Genomic DNA, 16,228 nt, shown 5'->3' on the forward strand with positions numbered 1-16,228 from the left:
ACGTGTGGGTATGTCCAGATAGTTGCCTCGCGGAGGCCTCTTTGTCCAGTGTCCATTCTGGGTCCGGAAACGGTACTCTTTTCAGCGTTGACCACAGTAGAAGGTCTGCTGCTGTGAATTTTACACCTCTCCCGCTTAGCGGAGAGTGGGGTGTGGTACAGGACATCTCCCCGAACGCGTGGGTATGTCCAGATAGTTGCCTCGCGGAGCCGTCTTTTGTCCAGTGTCCATTCTGGGTCCGGAAACGGTACTTTTTGTCAGCCTTGACCCCAGTAGAAGGTCTGCTGCTGTGAATTTTACACCTCTCCCGCTTAGCGGAGAGTGGGGTGTGGTATAGGACATCTCCCCGAACGCGTGGGTATGTCCAGATAGTTGCCTTGCGGAGCCGTCTTTTGTCCAGTGTCCACTTTATAAAGTCCATGCACTCCAGTGAATAGCATTTATCCATTTAGATAACTTTATTATTATTATTATAAGGATTTAATTACTTATTCTTACACAGAAACATAATGTGTGTCTTATAGCATCATATAGCATCATTTAAATGCTTAATTTGTAGTTTTAATGTGCAAATTAAACTTTTTTTCCATACTCTAGAGGGTACTCTTATTTTGAAGAGATCGTCCACCGGAAGTCTTAAATTAGCTCACTAGATTAGCTCACTAGACGCTGCCGAGCAGTTGGGCCCCGGTCCCGCATCACACGGCGCACACACACGTTGTATCAACATTGAGATAGACGTGTTGTTTACATGTTTTTATTTTTATGGGCTTCATGTTTTTGTGTCATTCTACAGGCTGCATGATAGTGCAGGAACATCACACTTGTTGTTATCGTGTGTAATCTGATCCACTGAGTGAGTCAGTCAGTCATGGAGGTTGCTGAGGTAGAGACGGCTGAAGAGCTGCTGTCAAAGCAACACCGCAAAGAGAAGAAGGATCTGCAAGGTATGAGTAAAACACAATATAAGTGGTTTTCTAATCAAGGCCCATTATTTCTTTGGCATTTGTGCCACGGACCACCATTTGATGAGATTCATTTAGCCGCAATACTTAACATTATCGTTCGATTTATTGCTGTATTATGCAAACGTAGCCATGGTTCACATACAGTCATGTTTCAGGGCTAATGGTAATGCAAACTATGCATTGTTGTACCAGGCAAACATTGATCAAAATAACTATTATACAGTACGTTCTATAATTGTGTAGACTTCTTGTAAATTAAGTAATGCAGATGTTTAACAACAATTTAACTCTTGAGAGCGTAACATTAAACCAACTTAACCATTTGGTTTCATTTTACGCTCTCAAGAGTTAAAGATCTTGGTCCCCTTCCATCATTTAGCAGTGGACAACCTGGAACCCCCTCAAGGACCATGACTGGTGGTACCTGGACCACTGGTTGAAAACCACTGCAATATGTGATTTATCCTCATGTTATGCTTTATGTTAGCCCTGAAACATGACTGCCATAGTTTGATGTGTTTTATGTGTCAATGTTGAAGTTGAACACTGCTACAAGCATTTAAAACATTGTCAAAACTGCCATCAGCCCTGCTATTTTGGGCATGTCATTAAAGCAAGGCGACAAAATGGTCCAACACAGTGGAACATAGCAGATCTACAAGCTCTGTGAGCTTCTATTTAGGCTGTTCATTGTATGAACAGAAGTGTTTATAGGGCTTATTTTGGTTAATTGTATATCCTGTAGCCTAATTGACTAGTATGATTAAAGAGCAGTCCCCTCTGTTGTGCTGGGTAATAGTAATGTCATAGTAATATAAGTACAAGTACTACTAAAACTAACCTAGTAACCTGTTAGGATATATGGAGAAATATTAGCTCCATATGGAACCTCTACCCCCGCTTCCAAATGGGGCTAGACAAATAAGAGAGCTGGGGGATATATGGGGATATATTTAATTTGATATCTCATATAATAATATTACAATTGGCTCAAAATAAATCATGCTCATGTCACTATGATTCAGCCATAACCATAAAGAGTTGGTCCCCAATGCAGCTACGCCCAAAAATCGTGTACACGTTGCATAATGTCAGTGTCTGAATGTGAATCCTTGCAATTTGTTCATTAGCAGATTTCAACCTAGTGGTATTGAGGCCAAATATATAAAGACCTCTCCGTGTAAGTTGTGTGAAGTCAACAAGATGGTCACATATTTCGGCAGGTCACCAATTTCACCATAATTTGCCATGCTGGAGTGACCGAGTGTGAGTGAGCGAGAGGCCGAGATTTTGGGTATTGGAATTTGGCTTAAGGGTTTCCCACCTGCTCCTGGCAAGTAAATAACACTTTCAACACAAGATATCTGTCTAAACACCTGAACCTGGCCAGAGCGCTCTGTCTTCTGGTCTGTGGAATGTAAAATATAAGAGCACTGTTTACCTATAATGTGCTGTTTTCATTGTTTAGTCAGGGAATATTATCAGTATAATGTCAAATCTGGGAATACATTTCTTACCAAGAATTTTCTTCACCAATGTATTTGTAAAGGTGTGTTAGTAGTGTCTACTAACATATCCCACATTGGTTTCTATTCGGGGAACTTTTGACAGCTGCTGAAAGTTGGGGTACCATACAACCATTATAAGGCAAAATGTTCTACATTTCATTATGCTTTAAGTAGCATGTGACGTATCAAACTAGGGGGTTTTCATCATTCTGAATCCATTCCAAGCATTAGTTTTGCACGAACAACACTCCTTGGGCTAAAAACGGCCATAGCCGTCATCACAAATGAGATGAGGTCAGCACATTTGGTGCTATGGCCAAACTAGGGGTCAAACTAGGGGGTGTTCATGATTCTGAACCCATTCCAAGCATTCGTTTCGCACAAAAAACACTGGTTGGGCTAAATTTGGCCATAGACACTTGCCCAAATGTGGCCAAATGTGCTGACCTCATCACATTTGTGATGACGGCTATGGACTTTTTAAGCCCAAGGAGTGTTTTTGTGCAAAACTAATGCTTGGAATGGATTCAGAATCATGAAAACCCCCTAGTTTGGCCATAGACCCCCCTAGTTTGGCCATAGCCCAAATATGCTCAAATGTGCTGAAAAATATAAAATAAGTGTGAATCAAAATCAACCCATGGTCATAATTATAGTAGGTATTTGGCCTAAAAAATGTTGTAGGCATGACATTTGTAAGCGGCTACATGAGAATAAAACTTTAAATAAGTCGCTGAGAGGCGATGGGATGGGCCATGTTGTCAGACGCGCTCCGCCGCAAACAAAATGAATTTGCCGGATCCAAACGATGCATTTTTAGAGGTTTATATGTCGTATCATATGTTGCTTACTGCTGGGGGAAATGGAAAAATAAACAAGAATCCTACTGGATATAATAGTGTGAGTGCTGGCATTCTTTTCTACAGCTAAGATCCAGAGCATGAAAAATGCTGTCCCCAAAAACGACAAGAAGAGGAGGAAGCAGCTGATGGAGGACGTCGCCAAGCTAGAAGATGAACTCCAATGCAGACACCAAGAGGAGGTGGGACAGGTCTCATGTACAGACAACACAAAGGTAAACCGCTTTGGGCTGGGCAATATTGATAATAATCATATATTTTGGATATTATCAGCGCTATAGTGTATGTGTGCGGGAGAGGAGGTCTCCCTTCGTACTTTCTCACAAATCACACATTTAGGACATGGTCATACGGACATTGTCAGTGGTCAGGTGGAAGAGGTGATCAATGGAGTGGAGTCTTCATGGCTTTAATCCATGTGGTCAGGTGGAAGAGGTAATCAATGGAGTGGATTCACTGGTTCATGGCTTTAATCCATGTGGTCAGGTGGAAGAGGTGATCAATGGAGTGGAGTCACTGGTTCATGGCTTTAATCCATGTGGTCAGGTGGAAGAGGTGATCAATGGAGTGGAGTCCGCGAAGATAGACGAACAAGAACAAGAAGAGAACGGCAAGCAGCCGCGCGTCACCAAGGCCCAGAAGAGACGGGTGAGATGTAATCCATGTCCTTTTAACCACTTATGCCCTAAATACTTTTTATATCCGATGATTAGCAGGGTCATATCGGCCGATTCTTAATCCAATATATTACATATTTATATTGAACTCATTACTGAACTTGAATTATTTGTTTTGCTGGTGAAAGTAGATCATAAACCCCCTTCCCAACTAACACTTGATTTCACTTTGAAAATAGCCAGTCTACAAGCTCACAACGCGTCGCAGAATAAATTATTTTTGACAATCTACTAGAAGACGTGTTCAGGTCCGGTTTTGAAAGAGGGTAGGGAGTCACACCTTTTGATGCCTGGTGGTAGGGCGGATTAGCTCTGGGAACTCGGACACACAGACAGACCCGTCTTCAAAGAGGCTAGACCCCTGCAGAGCCACGCCATAACATTGCAACGTGGATAGAAATAGTTTTAACATTTAGGTCACTGAACAGTCCAATTGTGCAAAGCCGAATGCACTGCAGTGGATTGGAAACCCCAGACGGTGGTGGGCGGCCCTTTTTGTCACCGTTTATTAGTTTCACATTGTTTTTGTTGCCGTACTGGGAGGCTCTCTACAAAATGAAATGCGTCATTTCTTCCAGGACAAGAGAGCGGCCCAGGAAAGGGAGCGTGAGATGCGCATAGCGGAGGCGGAGGTGGACAACCTGCAGGGTCTGAGGCACCAGGAGGGCCTGAAAGTGACCCAGAAGCTGACCCAGAGACAGCTGCAGATCAAAGAGATCTCGTCCGACGGCCACTGCATGTACCGCGCCGTCCAAGACCAGCTGGCCCAACGTGCACAGGTACGGCTAAAGTAGAGTACCGTTCCACCATCACGGAGTCTAGGGGTTCGAATCCACTATGGCGCATCCGGCTTACTGATTCTACGCAGATTGGTGTTGAAGGGGGAAGGAAGCAGGGAGGGGAAGGGGATCTTGCACTAGTAGCGACTCTGTCGTGTTGAACGAGAGGAGTGGGACGGAGGTGCTACATCCTTCCAGTGGGGGCTCCTCACTTGCAGGTGAGCCACTCGAGTACAAAATTGCAGTGGCAAAATACAGAAATGAGTGGGGAGGGTTATTATATCATGTTTACAAAATGTTGGCTAGGGAGAGATAAAAGGGTCAAGGTCTTTGATGAGCCATGTAGCTCAACTCTCTATACACAATTGCACATCTAGGTTATATTTGATGCTGCGTATCGTGCTGCATTTAATTGCTATAACATGTTAAAAACTGGACAGAAATTGTCCTTAATGCTATCATGATAAAAGTCTATAGTCTTACACAATTTTTTACGGTAATTGTGGCAACATTTTCCAGGAGTTGGTCTTGGAGGTCTCAGAGGCACTTGCCCGTTGGGCAAGTACAGGTCATGTTCTAACAAAGTAGATTGTCCATTACAAAATGTTAGTGGCGACAGTCACTCACAGAATGAGTGCAATTGCTAGTTGTAAAAAGGTAGCATTGTTATTCATAAATGGGCATTCATATTTTATGAAGACGGAATGTACTTGCCCGTCAGGCAACCTGAAGGCAAACTCCACTTGCACAAACATAAATGTATTTACTTACCACGGGCATTCGGGCAACGGTTTATGTCAACCCCTGAAATATTCTCACATCTACAGTTGCTACAGTTTGCTGAGCTGGACAGTGTGATTGATTTCACCCTTTAAGACCTGAGAACAGATTCTACAAATGTCTTCTAAATCATGACCGTTTTCTGAAATGTTTCTATGTCAGTGGTTTAATATCAAACTTTTTCATGTCAAGGACCCCAAACATTGTATTTGGTATTTGGTCGCCGACCCCAATCTGAAAATATGTTGTTCCAGGGAGCCCCCCCCAAGGCAAAGATTTGAGTTAAAAATCGTTTGCTGTGAAAGAATATGTATTCAAAGATTTGCACACGTTGTCATGATTTTTCAAAGATTGCAGATCTACAAGCTCGTAGCGTGGCACTCGGTGCTGCACTATGAGCTTGTAGATCTGCTATTTTTCAACAGATAAAGTTTAAAATAATGGTTAAAAGGCGACACTCTGGTCTAAATGTGTTAATATCCTGCCCGGTTCTATTCTAGATTCTGAGTTTGAAGGAACTGCGGTCTCGCACTGCTGAACATATGAGACAGCATGCTGATGACTTCCTCCCTTTCCTCACCAACACAAACACTGGTGACATGTACACAGCAGGTAAGACAACAGCGGTAGTCTTTGGAATAAAACTTAGTTTTTAGTCGTATTTTACTCATCTGATTTTTTTTCGGTTTTCGTCTGGTTTATGAGTTTTTGTCGGGCCTTGATGTAGTCTTAATGCCTGATTTTACACATGGCCACATACTGAAAATAGCAGATCTACAAGCTCACAATGTGTTGCGTTGTGAGCTTGTAGATCTGCTATTTTCAGAGGGTAACACCCAAACATAAAATGAAGTGTCTTTTAGTTCTACTGGATCTCTTCTCTACTAGTCCCTCCCTCCATAATTCCTAGGACGTCTGCGTAACACAAATTGTGTTAATATATTTGTTGACGAAATTGTCAATGTACTGTATTTAGTCTTAGTTTTAGTCATCATATCTTAGCTTATATTTTAGGAAATTAACACAACAGTTGATTTGGAGATTGTCTTATCTTACTGTTTGCCACAGGCTGCAGTGGTGGTGTTTAGCAATGAGGTTTTTGACCTCATTGCTCAAAATATAGACGATACAAAGTATTTGTGTGTGAGTTTATGGAGATGTTCTCTGTGTTTCCCAGATGAGTTTGAGAAATACTGCAGTGACGCGGAGCACACAGCAGCTTGGGGCGGGCAACTAGAAGTGAGTTCTTATTTTGTTTGTAGTTGGTGTCTGCCCGACAACAGAGATATTTTAAAAGTATAAAGTGTGGGGGGAAAAGAAAATGTGAATTTGCCTATTGACAGTTTACACAAGATATTTAGTGCAGTGCTGATTGTCCCATAGGTTTGTGAGATTCGCTCCAGAAACACATTTTAGATAGCGAGACAGACAGATTTGATTTCACCATGTTAGAAATACTGTGTTCTCAGTTTGACAGCCCTTGGATTATCGTGCTTTTTAATAACTCGAGTTTTGTTTATGGTAAATTAGTAGCTGCAGAGCTGGAGCCAGGCTACCATCTCTGTTACGCCTAATGTATACTAAACGGTGTCCCGGTAGCTTTAAGGTGACCTTGTAGATATGGATTCTTTTTTTTTGGTGTGGGACACGCACTAAGTTTAACACTTACACCCAGGCGTAGCATTACAATACAGCAAGGTGATGCAAATGGGGTAGTAGTTTGTGCTTTGGCTTCTACGTCGGCGATGCATGTCCTTCCAATGAGCCATCATGTCTCCTGCTTTTCTGTGCTCCCTTCCACCAACAACCAGCTGCGAGCTCTGACCCAAGTCCTCCAGCAGCCAATAGAGGTGATCCAGGCCGACTCGCCTGCCATCAAGATCGGAGAGGAGTACAACCAGGCCCCCATCACTCTTATGTAAGAGCTCGTCTTGTGTGTGCCGCTTTTCTTAACCCATTTTGGGCGGGAACCCCTTTTGGTGTTTTAAACATTATGTTATAATTTAGCTTTTGAAAAATAGCAGATCTACAAGCTCATAGCGTGCCACTTACGAGCTTGCAGGTCTGCTATTTTTGAAAAATCGTGAAAATATTTATTTCAGAGGAGGATTTAGAAGATTTTATTTTTATTTTGAGGTCAGGCCTAAATGGGTTAATTATTATGTGGGAATTTGTTGAAATTTGAAAAATATATTCATGTTTAGCAATATTAAACCTGCGATCCATAACTTATTTCAGCGAATAACGGTTATTTTGACCAACGATATAATTAAGACAACTGTGGTGGTTGAAAGTGGTGTACCTGCTCTTGTATTGAGAATTGTATACATCCTGTGGTCGAGTAGGACCTCTACAGAAAATGAGATGAAAATGAAAATTGGAGGGTGGTAATTTTTTAAGTTTTATATGGTTGGACCGTTGGAGAAACCACACACTTTACACAGACATTGACGCAGTGCCGTAAAATAGTTCTTTTTTTTGATTGATTGAAATATTTATTAACAGTTTGCAAAATTACAGTACATTTCAAGCACAAACTCAATACAAAGACTGTTAACTGTGAGTGGACGACCCAATTAAGCATTACACTTGTTTACAAGAGGGTCCACCTTGTTCAATTCATCAAAACATTTAGAGACGAACAAATAGACACTTCTATATAGTTAAAGAACAGAACAGGAATTCATCATAAAGGAAGCAAAAAGGGAAAAGATACATATACAGTGAGGGGGAAAAAGGGGGCGGTGGGGGGGATTCAGATTTTACGGGGGCCAGTTTCGAATTGCAGCCGTCCGTAGGTGCCCTTTGAAGGAGTCAAGGGATTCACATGTCTTAATGACTGTTGGTCATGACTGTTTTGGAGAAACGTCTTTGATAAATCCTGTCCTTGCGCTGCAGATACATGCGTCACGCCTACGGACTAGGAGAGCACTACAACTCTGTGGAGGGCCTTAAGGACGGCGCCAACGAAGACGACAGCTGAGAGACGACAACCAGCGTGTGTGTGATGTAGAGATACATGGTATAATGCTGCTTATACCTAGTTGTGTACCGCTGCCTGCCGCGGGCCAACATGAACCCATCTATAAGCTCACAACGTGTCGTATCGGCACGCGTTGTGTACCTTTAAAGTTCAGCTGTTTTGTGTTTTCCACGTGCGACATTGGTGTTACAACTGAGTATAAATCAGGCTTTAAAGCTCTGTCAGTTTCATGTCCTACCTGGGATTTGAACTTCCATGAAGTGGGAGACCTCATTTTTTTTACCGCTCCCACTAGATGGAACACACACTTGGGGAGATACTGCTTACTTTAGACTAGAGCTTAAGGCAGTACTACTTGACACTAAATTTCCCAGTGGAAAATCAGGGAAACGCCCTCCAGCCACTGCTGATGTAGCAGTTAATAATAATTTATGTTATTCTAATATCACACTGCTACATTATTCAATATTGTATTTATAACATGCTCTTACCAGAGTGGCTCTCAACCTTCACAGGCCGTGACAGCAAGTTGGAACATTTTTAAATAAAAATACTACACACTAGTAATGCGTCCAATACGTCTATGTGGGGATATGGGCCAACATCTCAATTATAACGCCAGTGCATCCCTAGTTTTGGAATAAAGAGGCATTGCCTTTTACAAATTCAGTGTTTATAAGCCTTTTTGTCATGGACAAAATTATACTTTTTAATACAGAACGAGATCATATCGACATCGGTTTAATCGGTTATCGGCCATAACAGCAATTAATTAAATCTGATATATCAATATGGGCTAAAATGTCTCATTGGTACATCCCTACCTGCGAGGTGTTGAGCTTGTCGCTCTGCGGCGGCGGAGGAGGTCCCCCTCCTCTGGAGCCGACAACATACGGCTCTGGTTCAGCTGCCTGTTGCCGTGTCTCGTTCTGGAGCCTGCCGTCACCGTCCGGGGGGCAAATGGGACTCGCCGTCAAGGCCTCCAGAAACTCTCCAGCAGTGCCCGACTCCTCCAGGGGCCCGCAGGGTTTCCCCTCACTTGACGACTCCTCCAGGGGCCCGCAGGGGTTTCCCTCACTTGACGACTCCTCCAGGGGCGCACCGGGGTTTCCCTCACTTGACGACTCCTCCAGGGGCGTGCCGGGGTTTCCCTCACTTGACGACTCCTCCAGGGGCGTGCCAGGGTTTCCCTTCACTTGACGACTCCTCCAGGGGCGTGCCGGGGTTTCCCTCACTCGACGACTCCTCCAGGGGCGTGCCGGGGTTTCCCTCACTCGACGACTCCTCCAGGGGCGTGCCGGGGTTTCCCTCACTTGACGACTCCTCCAGGGGCGTGCCAGGGTTTCCCTCACTCGACGACTCCTCCAGGTGCGTGCCAGGGTTTCCCTCACTCGACGACTCCTCCAGGTGCGTGCCAGGGTTTCCCTCACTCGATGACCTCTGCATGTGAACACGACTGGACCTCCTCCTAATGATGCTGCCCTTCCCCCGCCTCTCGCACACCGTCCGCGGCACTGGCAACATGTGCACGTCTGAAACAACGGGAAATGTCAAACACATGATTTAAGACAATATATAAAAACTAATAACCACGTATGGCCACGTTCCAATTCTAAATGTGCGATTTGTGGAAAAAGTGGAGCCCCCTGCACGCACGCTAGCGCTGTCTCATAAACATATCATATATATGTGTATGGGTGTGTATATGTGTGCACACATAAAAAAGCGATCCTATAATAATAATATTATTATTGTTATCATTAGTATTATGATTACTAAGTATTATCATTAGTATAATTAATATTGTCAATGACAATATTAATAATAATTATAATAATGACAATTTGTCATTATTATTGATATTGAAAAGGAAGGGGACTTCGTCAGGTATGAGTACAAAGCATCAAGTAGGCGTGTTATAATATACAACAACATATGGGCAGGTCAACAGGGAACAAGCTCTATTGCAATGAGGGAAATAAGCGAGACACACCCACCACATCTGACAGAATATGGCTGCAATCAGCATAAAGAGCATATCAAGCTAAGGACTCTTATTATCATTGTAGATAGTGGCACTAAGGCCAACTCTTTAGAACCCAAAAGTCTAGAGGTGCAGACAAAATGAATAGTAGGCTGCAAACCAGTAAAAACATTGCATATGATAAAAAATACTGCCTACAAGAGGAGACCATAATATTGTAGAAAAATTATTATTGATATTGACATAATAGTATTATTGAGAGTAATATTATTGTATTTTTATTAAGGATCCCCATTAGCTGGTGCCGTTGCAACCAGCTAGTCTTCCTGGTCTCCACATAAGAATAAACAGTACGGTAGACATACAATTACAAATACACATTTGTTAAAACGTCAGTATTCAACTTACATTAGTTCTGATAAAATAAAAATACAAATTGCTAAGATTACAAGTGAGTGTGAACCCCCCCCCCCACTTTCACTGTATCAAATGGAATTTTAGATGCTTTTTAAACGTTCATTTACTGTAAATGCAACACAGGTTCCGAGGCAGGTTATTCCAAAGTGTCAATGATCTATAAATAAATGATCTCTTTAGAAAGTTATATTTTGGGGCGAGGTAACACAAGCTGCCCATTACTGGAACCTCTAGTATCATGATCATGCCCAGTATTACTAAAAACAATCTGTGCATTTATGAAAACAGGAGTTTTACTACTCATGACTTGTTTTGAACCTATTCTCAACTGCTCAACTGTCTTGAGAATCTTAAAAACCTTTTGGGCCTCGGTACCCCTTTTTCCTGATTTCTGGATCCACATGTTGCTTAACAAAAGAGGAAACCATATTTAGAATATTATGTCCGAAATGTGCATGTCCATGCAGGGTAGGGGCAAACATTTGGTTGGTAAGGGATTATAAATATTAGAAAACTGTCATCAACCTTGAATCTTGTTTCCCTTTCCTTTTTGGTCAACTGTATAACATAAACCTTTGTATATTGTATACAACTGATGTGATAAATGACAGAGACAAATAACTAACTGTAAACCATTAACACAATATACAATTATGACGTTTTAGTAATATTTGTTCCTGATTGGCTGTGTATCACATTGTGTAAGAAAAATATAATATTAATGATTTGTCATCGCATCGTCATGTGTAATGCAAAGCAACACTGTCACAAAATTAAACAAAATATATACGAATATACAGGCAGAGTGATGAATGTTTGATAATGCTGTGCAGTGATGGGCTGGGGTGGAATTGAAAATAAACGACAATAAAATCTGATATGAGCTGAAGAGAGACGCTATGGCTAATTGCTGTTTTCCCCCCCCCCATCACCGTCATCACTCCAACGAAATACATTGTTGAAGTAGGTTGGGCAGCAGCCATATGATTGATTGATGTAATACTTTATTAACGGTTTGCCTGCATAGGTTAACTTATAATGGTTCCCCAACTTTCAGCATCTGTCACAGATTCCCCTACTAAGGGAAACTGAATTATTTAATTTCAATCAAACAAATTGGTGAAAACATTTATTTTTAAGGAATTTCTTCTCAGATTGGAATTTTTTCTGATAATATTCCCTGACTAATATTATATACTTGGATACAAAGAAAAGCTAAATATTCCATATCCAGAAGTTGCCACTAGATGGCACTGTTGTTGGAAGAACTGATTAGTTTTGGTCTCAAAGCATCACATATCCATGGAAACCTAGTGTAAAAACGTCCTGTTAATATGGCTAAACTAGTTATTAGAGCATTACAAGGGAATTCAACTTCTCTTAATTTGAGTTCAAAGAAAATTTATGAAGTTCCTACATCAGTTTCGAGATTAAAAAACATAACTGTTCTTTTGCTCAACAATAATCTCATTACAACTTTGCCTGTTGAACTTCTGTCATTGCGGCACGTGAGTCTTAATATTTTATTTTATGTTGTGTACAACGACATTAACCATGGCGTCCCTATTTTGAGCATGTCAACATTTCCAGGATTTTTAAAAAATATCTCAATTTGTTAGGTTTTTCTAAAATATCCGATCCACGATCGAGCTTCATCTATTTTCGAATAGCCAAAGTATAAAATGGTCTTATAAGTGCTTAAATCTGTCTCTTTGCCAGCTTTCAGAGCTTAATTTAGGAAATAATGCTTTAAAGGAGATTCCAGCTGTCCTGCGTCATTTGGGGTCCTTGAGAAAACTCCATCTCTACAGGAACCAAATTACAACAGTGTCGCCTGAGGTGATGTAGGTATGAGGTATGTTTTCACAAAGTTGTATGTAAGGTCGTGAGCCGTGTTAAAAATAAAAAGTAGACGGATGAAACGTACATTCAAACACTCAATGCTTTACAGGTGGCTGGCCAAATCTTATTCTTCTCAATCTGAACCACAATCGGATTAAAAGACTTCCACGGGAGATACAAAGGTAGCCAGCATTATCATGTTATGTTATGTTCAGTTCAGTTCACTATTCTTTTTCGGATATTGGACACAACACAACATAAAAAGGGAAATACATTTAGTTAATGGCCAATGTGTTACTTGTTGTGGGCCCTTCCCCATTACATTGCAACTTGAACAATTGCAATGTATAGTTTCTGTAGTCATTTGACTGTAGTGACCCTCAATCAAATGGTAGTTCACAATTGGCTTAGTCCTTGTATACAAATGCAACATTAGGCAATAACTATAAGCATATATTAGGGCAAGATCACAGTCAAACATTTATCTATTAATTTGTTCTTTATTTCCTTCTTAGCTTGAGTAAGCTTGAACACCTCAGTGTGATGGACAACACATTGGAAGAACTCCCTGTTGAGTTGGGTCATCTTACAAAGTTAACCGAGATGAACTTGAACTTCAACGTGTTGTCCTGGCTGCCTCAGCAGCTGTACAACTGTGAAGCACTCGCCAAGTTACACGTGGCCAGAAACAGGTTAACTGCACTCCCAGAGGTGGGTGGTTGGCGCAGGGCCACGGAGGGATGAGGGGTGAGGACGGAGGCCCTTCTTGGGCACAGCAGCATCCATGGAGGCCTCTCCAGTCTCCACCATGTGTTGACTTCGTCGACTAAAACTATGACGGAAGAATATGCTGCGACTACCATTTTCCACTGATGAAAACTGAATAAAAACTAAGCTATGAGCACTAACACTAAGACTAAATACATTGACAATTTCGTCAACAAATCAAAACTAGATTAAATGTTAGGGAGGGACTAATAGTGGAGAAGTGGTCATTTTATGTTTGGTTGCATGCTGAAAATAGCAGATCTAGTGTTGTGAGCTTGTATATCGGCTATTTTCAGCATGCAAGTAAGTGTAAAATCAGGCAGACTAAAATCTGAAGTTATAGTCGTCTAAAACTAGACTAAAACTAAAACATTTCAGATGACTCAAATATGACCAAAATGAAATGAAATCCTATTCAAAAGACTATATGACTAAAACTACATCAACATTTGCTGTCAAAATCAACACTCATGGGCAGTAACAAATTACATTTAACTCAGTAGTACTGTACTATTAAAATAAATGTTTTGAGTAGCTGCACTTAACCTGAGTATTTGCTCTTTTGGAAGCTTATGACTTTCACTACACTACATTTCAATGACAAATATTGTAATTTCTAATCCAGTACATTTCTAGGAAGGGACCTGCATGCGGGACCTTGTATAGATAGGCTATTTTTGCATAGGGATGCCCGGATAACAATGGCTAGTATTATTCACTTGGCATTCTATCTCCTGTGTGCTTGTGCTCTGTCTGTATTGCCCTCTCTCTATCTTCTCTCACAGAGAATTAGATCGTTACGTTTTGTGTATTGTAGATTTGATTTGATTCTTTCATAGGGAATAAGGTCCTTGTCAAAGCTCCGGGTTCTAGATGTGGCTGGGAATGAGTTGTCCATGTTTCCTGTTGAGGTATGTTTCTCAATTATACTTATTTATATGGTGAACTTTAAAGGTAACTTAATGGACCATACAGATAGTCCGGCATATTTAGCCCACTGATACTTGAATGGAAAATATAATAGAAATCCAAAATTATACCATTCGTCAAGGAATTCATTAATGGATTGTCTGAAATGTCATTGTGTGGTTATTGTTTTCAAATTTCAAATTTCAAACCATGCAGAATGTTTAGCAGACTAAACTAGTATTCAGTCAACATTGTAATAATAACTGAAACAATGTGTAAATGCAAAATCAAAAAATAATGCCAAGCATAACTGAGAACGGTCAACATCTACTGTACTATGTACAGGCTGTGAATAAACGGTGGTATATTCATTACAGTGCTGCTGTAGGATTACATATTGAATGTATTGTCTCCCATTGTGTCCAGTTTCATCTGCTAGAACTACAGGAGCTCTACTGTGAAGGAAACAGCTTTGTGCGCTGTGAGCCGCTGGCGTCTCAGCAGCCTGCAGAGGTGCTCGCACTGAAGGTAATCTGTCTGTCCAACTTTGTATTAGAGCAGTGGTTCTCAATCTGTGGGTCGGGACCCCCAGGGGGGTCCGGGTCCCCACATGAGTTATTTTGCAGGGTCGCAGCCTGAAAAGGAAAGGCTGATAACCACTGTATTAGAGCACGTCTATAGTTGTTGGGTTGCTGACCCCTTCTGTACCATTTATATCCTTTTTATATGCTGCTGTGCACTCAACAGCTACTCACAACAACCTGTGTGCCCTCCCCCTGCAGGAGCTGGTCGCCAGATTTGTCTTGCTTGAGGACGGGAATAAATGCTCTCTGGTCCATCAGACCCTCCCCTGCTACCCCCCCGCTCTAACCTCCATGCTGGAGGACAGCGGGCGCTGTGCTCTCTGCCTGGGCCCCTTCCTCTTCACCTGGCTGGAGAGTGTGCACTTCATACACCTGAATAAGGTATAGGGTGGGCAGATACAAACATTTGATTGATTGATTGATTGATTGATTGATTGATTAGGACCCCCTCTAAAATGAGATGTTGCATCTCAAGGGGCCATCCTCCCATTAAAATTCTGACAAATTCTGATTGATTGATTGATGTTTTAATGACACAAATGCATACATGAACAACATCGTTGCTGTCGGGCAGAAACCTTGTGTAGGCCTATATATCAACCTTTTATGCGTGCGTGCATGTGTGTGTGTCTCAGGACATGAAGATGAGGAGCTCCTTGACAGTCCCAGTGCGGGTTCTTCTCTGCTCCTACAAATGCTTCAACAGACACGGACACTCCTACTATGCTGTTGCACCAACGTAATTTGAAGATGAGCTTCGCTTTTTACTGATGCCCATAAAATGTGCCAACAAATAAAATAAGTAAAGACTTGGACCTGGCCCTTATAGTGAGTCAATATGATGAATGGATATTTGTAAATTGTTGTTAGACCCTAAAATGTTTCTGTCCATATATTTATTTTTAGCAGATTTTTTTGTTCACTGAGACAGATGACCACTGAAAAGTAAAACTAGATCAGGCGATCGAGTGACCTCATCGTCTCAGTGGTGAAAGTGCTTGTTTTTTATACAGTGTAACAACAACCAACCCCACAAGGACTCTGTGAAGATCATTTTTAGATTGAATTGACCATGATCCAAAATGTATATAATTCTCTTTTTTTATTATTATGTTATTTGGATGACCATAAGGGTCATAAAAAACGTACTATTGCAATTTATTTGAATT

General features: G+C 41.4%; 2 protein-coding genes across 2 annotated transcripts; both read left to right on the top strand.

The window, feature by feature from the left end:
• The first annotated feature begins 691 nt into the window (after positions 1-691).
• otud6b (OTU deubiquitinase 6B) lies at positions 692-10,130 on the top strand. Its single transcript, XM_083771865.1, has 8 exons — positions 692-947; positions 3,403-3,551; positions 3,883-3,984; positions 4,592-4,792; positions 6,073-6,184; positions 6,750-6,811; positions 7,384-7,490; positions 8,471-10,130. The coding sequence occupies exons 1-8, from the start codon at positions 872-874 to the stop codon at positions 8,553-8,555; spliced, it is 894 nt and encodes a 297-aa protein (XP_083627991.1). The 5' UTR covers positions 692-871; the 3' UTR covers positions 8,556-10,130.
• Positions 10,131-11,405: 1,275 nt separating this feature from the next.
• LOC310858871 (leucine-rich repeat-containing protein 69-like) lies at positions 11,406-15,802 on the top strand (the record flags this gene model as incomplete). Its single annotated transcript, XM_083765167.1, has 9 exons — positions 11,406-11,424; positions 12,379-12,464; positions 12,676-12,800; positions 12,906-12,980; positions 13,314-13,509; positions 14,406-14,477; positions 14,902-15,003; positions 15,258-15,440; positions 15,695-15,802. The coding sequence occupies 9 exons, from the start codon at positions 11,406-11,408 to the stop codon at positions 15,800-15,802; spliced, it is 966 nt and encodes a 321-aa protein (XP_083621293.1).
• Between the last annotated feature and the right edge of the window lie 426 nt (positions 15,803-16,228).

The sequence above is a fragment of the Protomyctophum parallelum genome (assembly GCF_964188405.1).
Source record: "Protomyctophum parallelum genome assembly, chromosome: 1".
Classification (NCBI taxonomy): Eukaryota; Metazoa; Chordata; class Actinopteri; order Myctophiformes; family Myctophidae; genus Protomyctophum; species Protomyctophum parallelum.

Coding starts and splice junctions, on each gene's coding strand:
- otud6b (XM_083771865.1), top strand. CDS start 872: ATGGAGGTTGCTGAGGTAGAGACGGCTGAAGAGCTGCTGTCAAAGCAA. Junction 3,552..3,882: donor CATGTACAGACAACACAAAG/GTAAACCGCTTT, acceptor CCATGTGGTCAG/GTGGAAGAGGTGATCAATGG. Junction 3,985..4,591: donor CCAAGGCCCAGAAGAGACGG/GTGAGATGTAAT, acceptor CATTTCTTCCAG/GACAAGAGAGCGGCCCAGGA.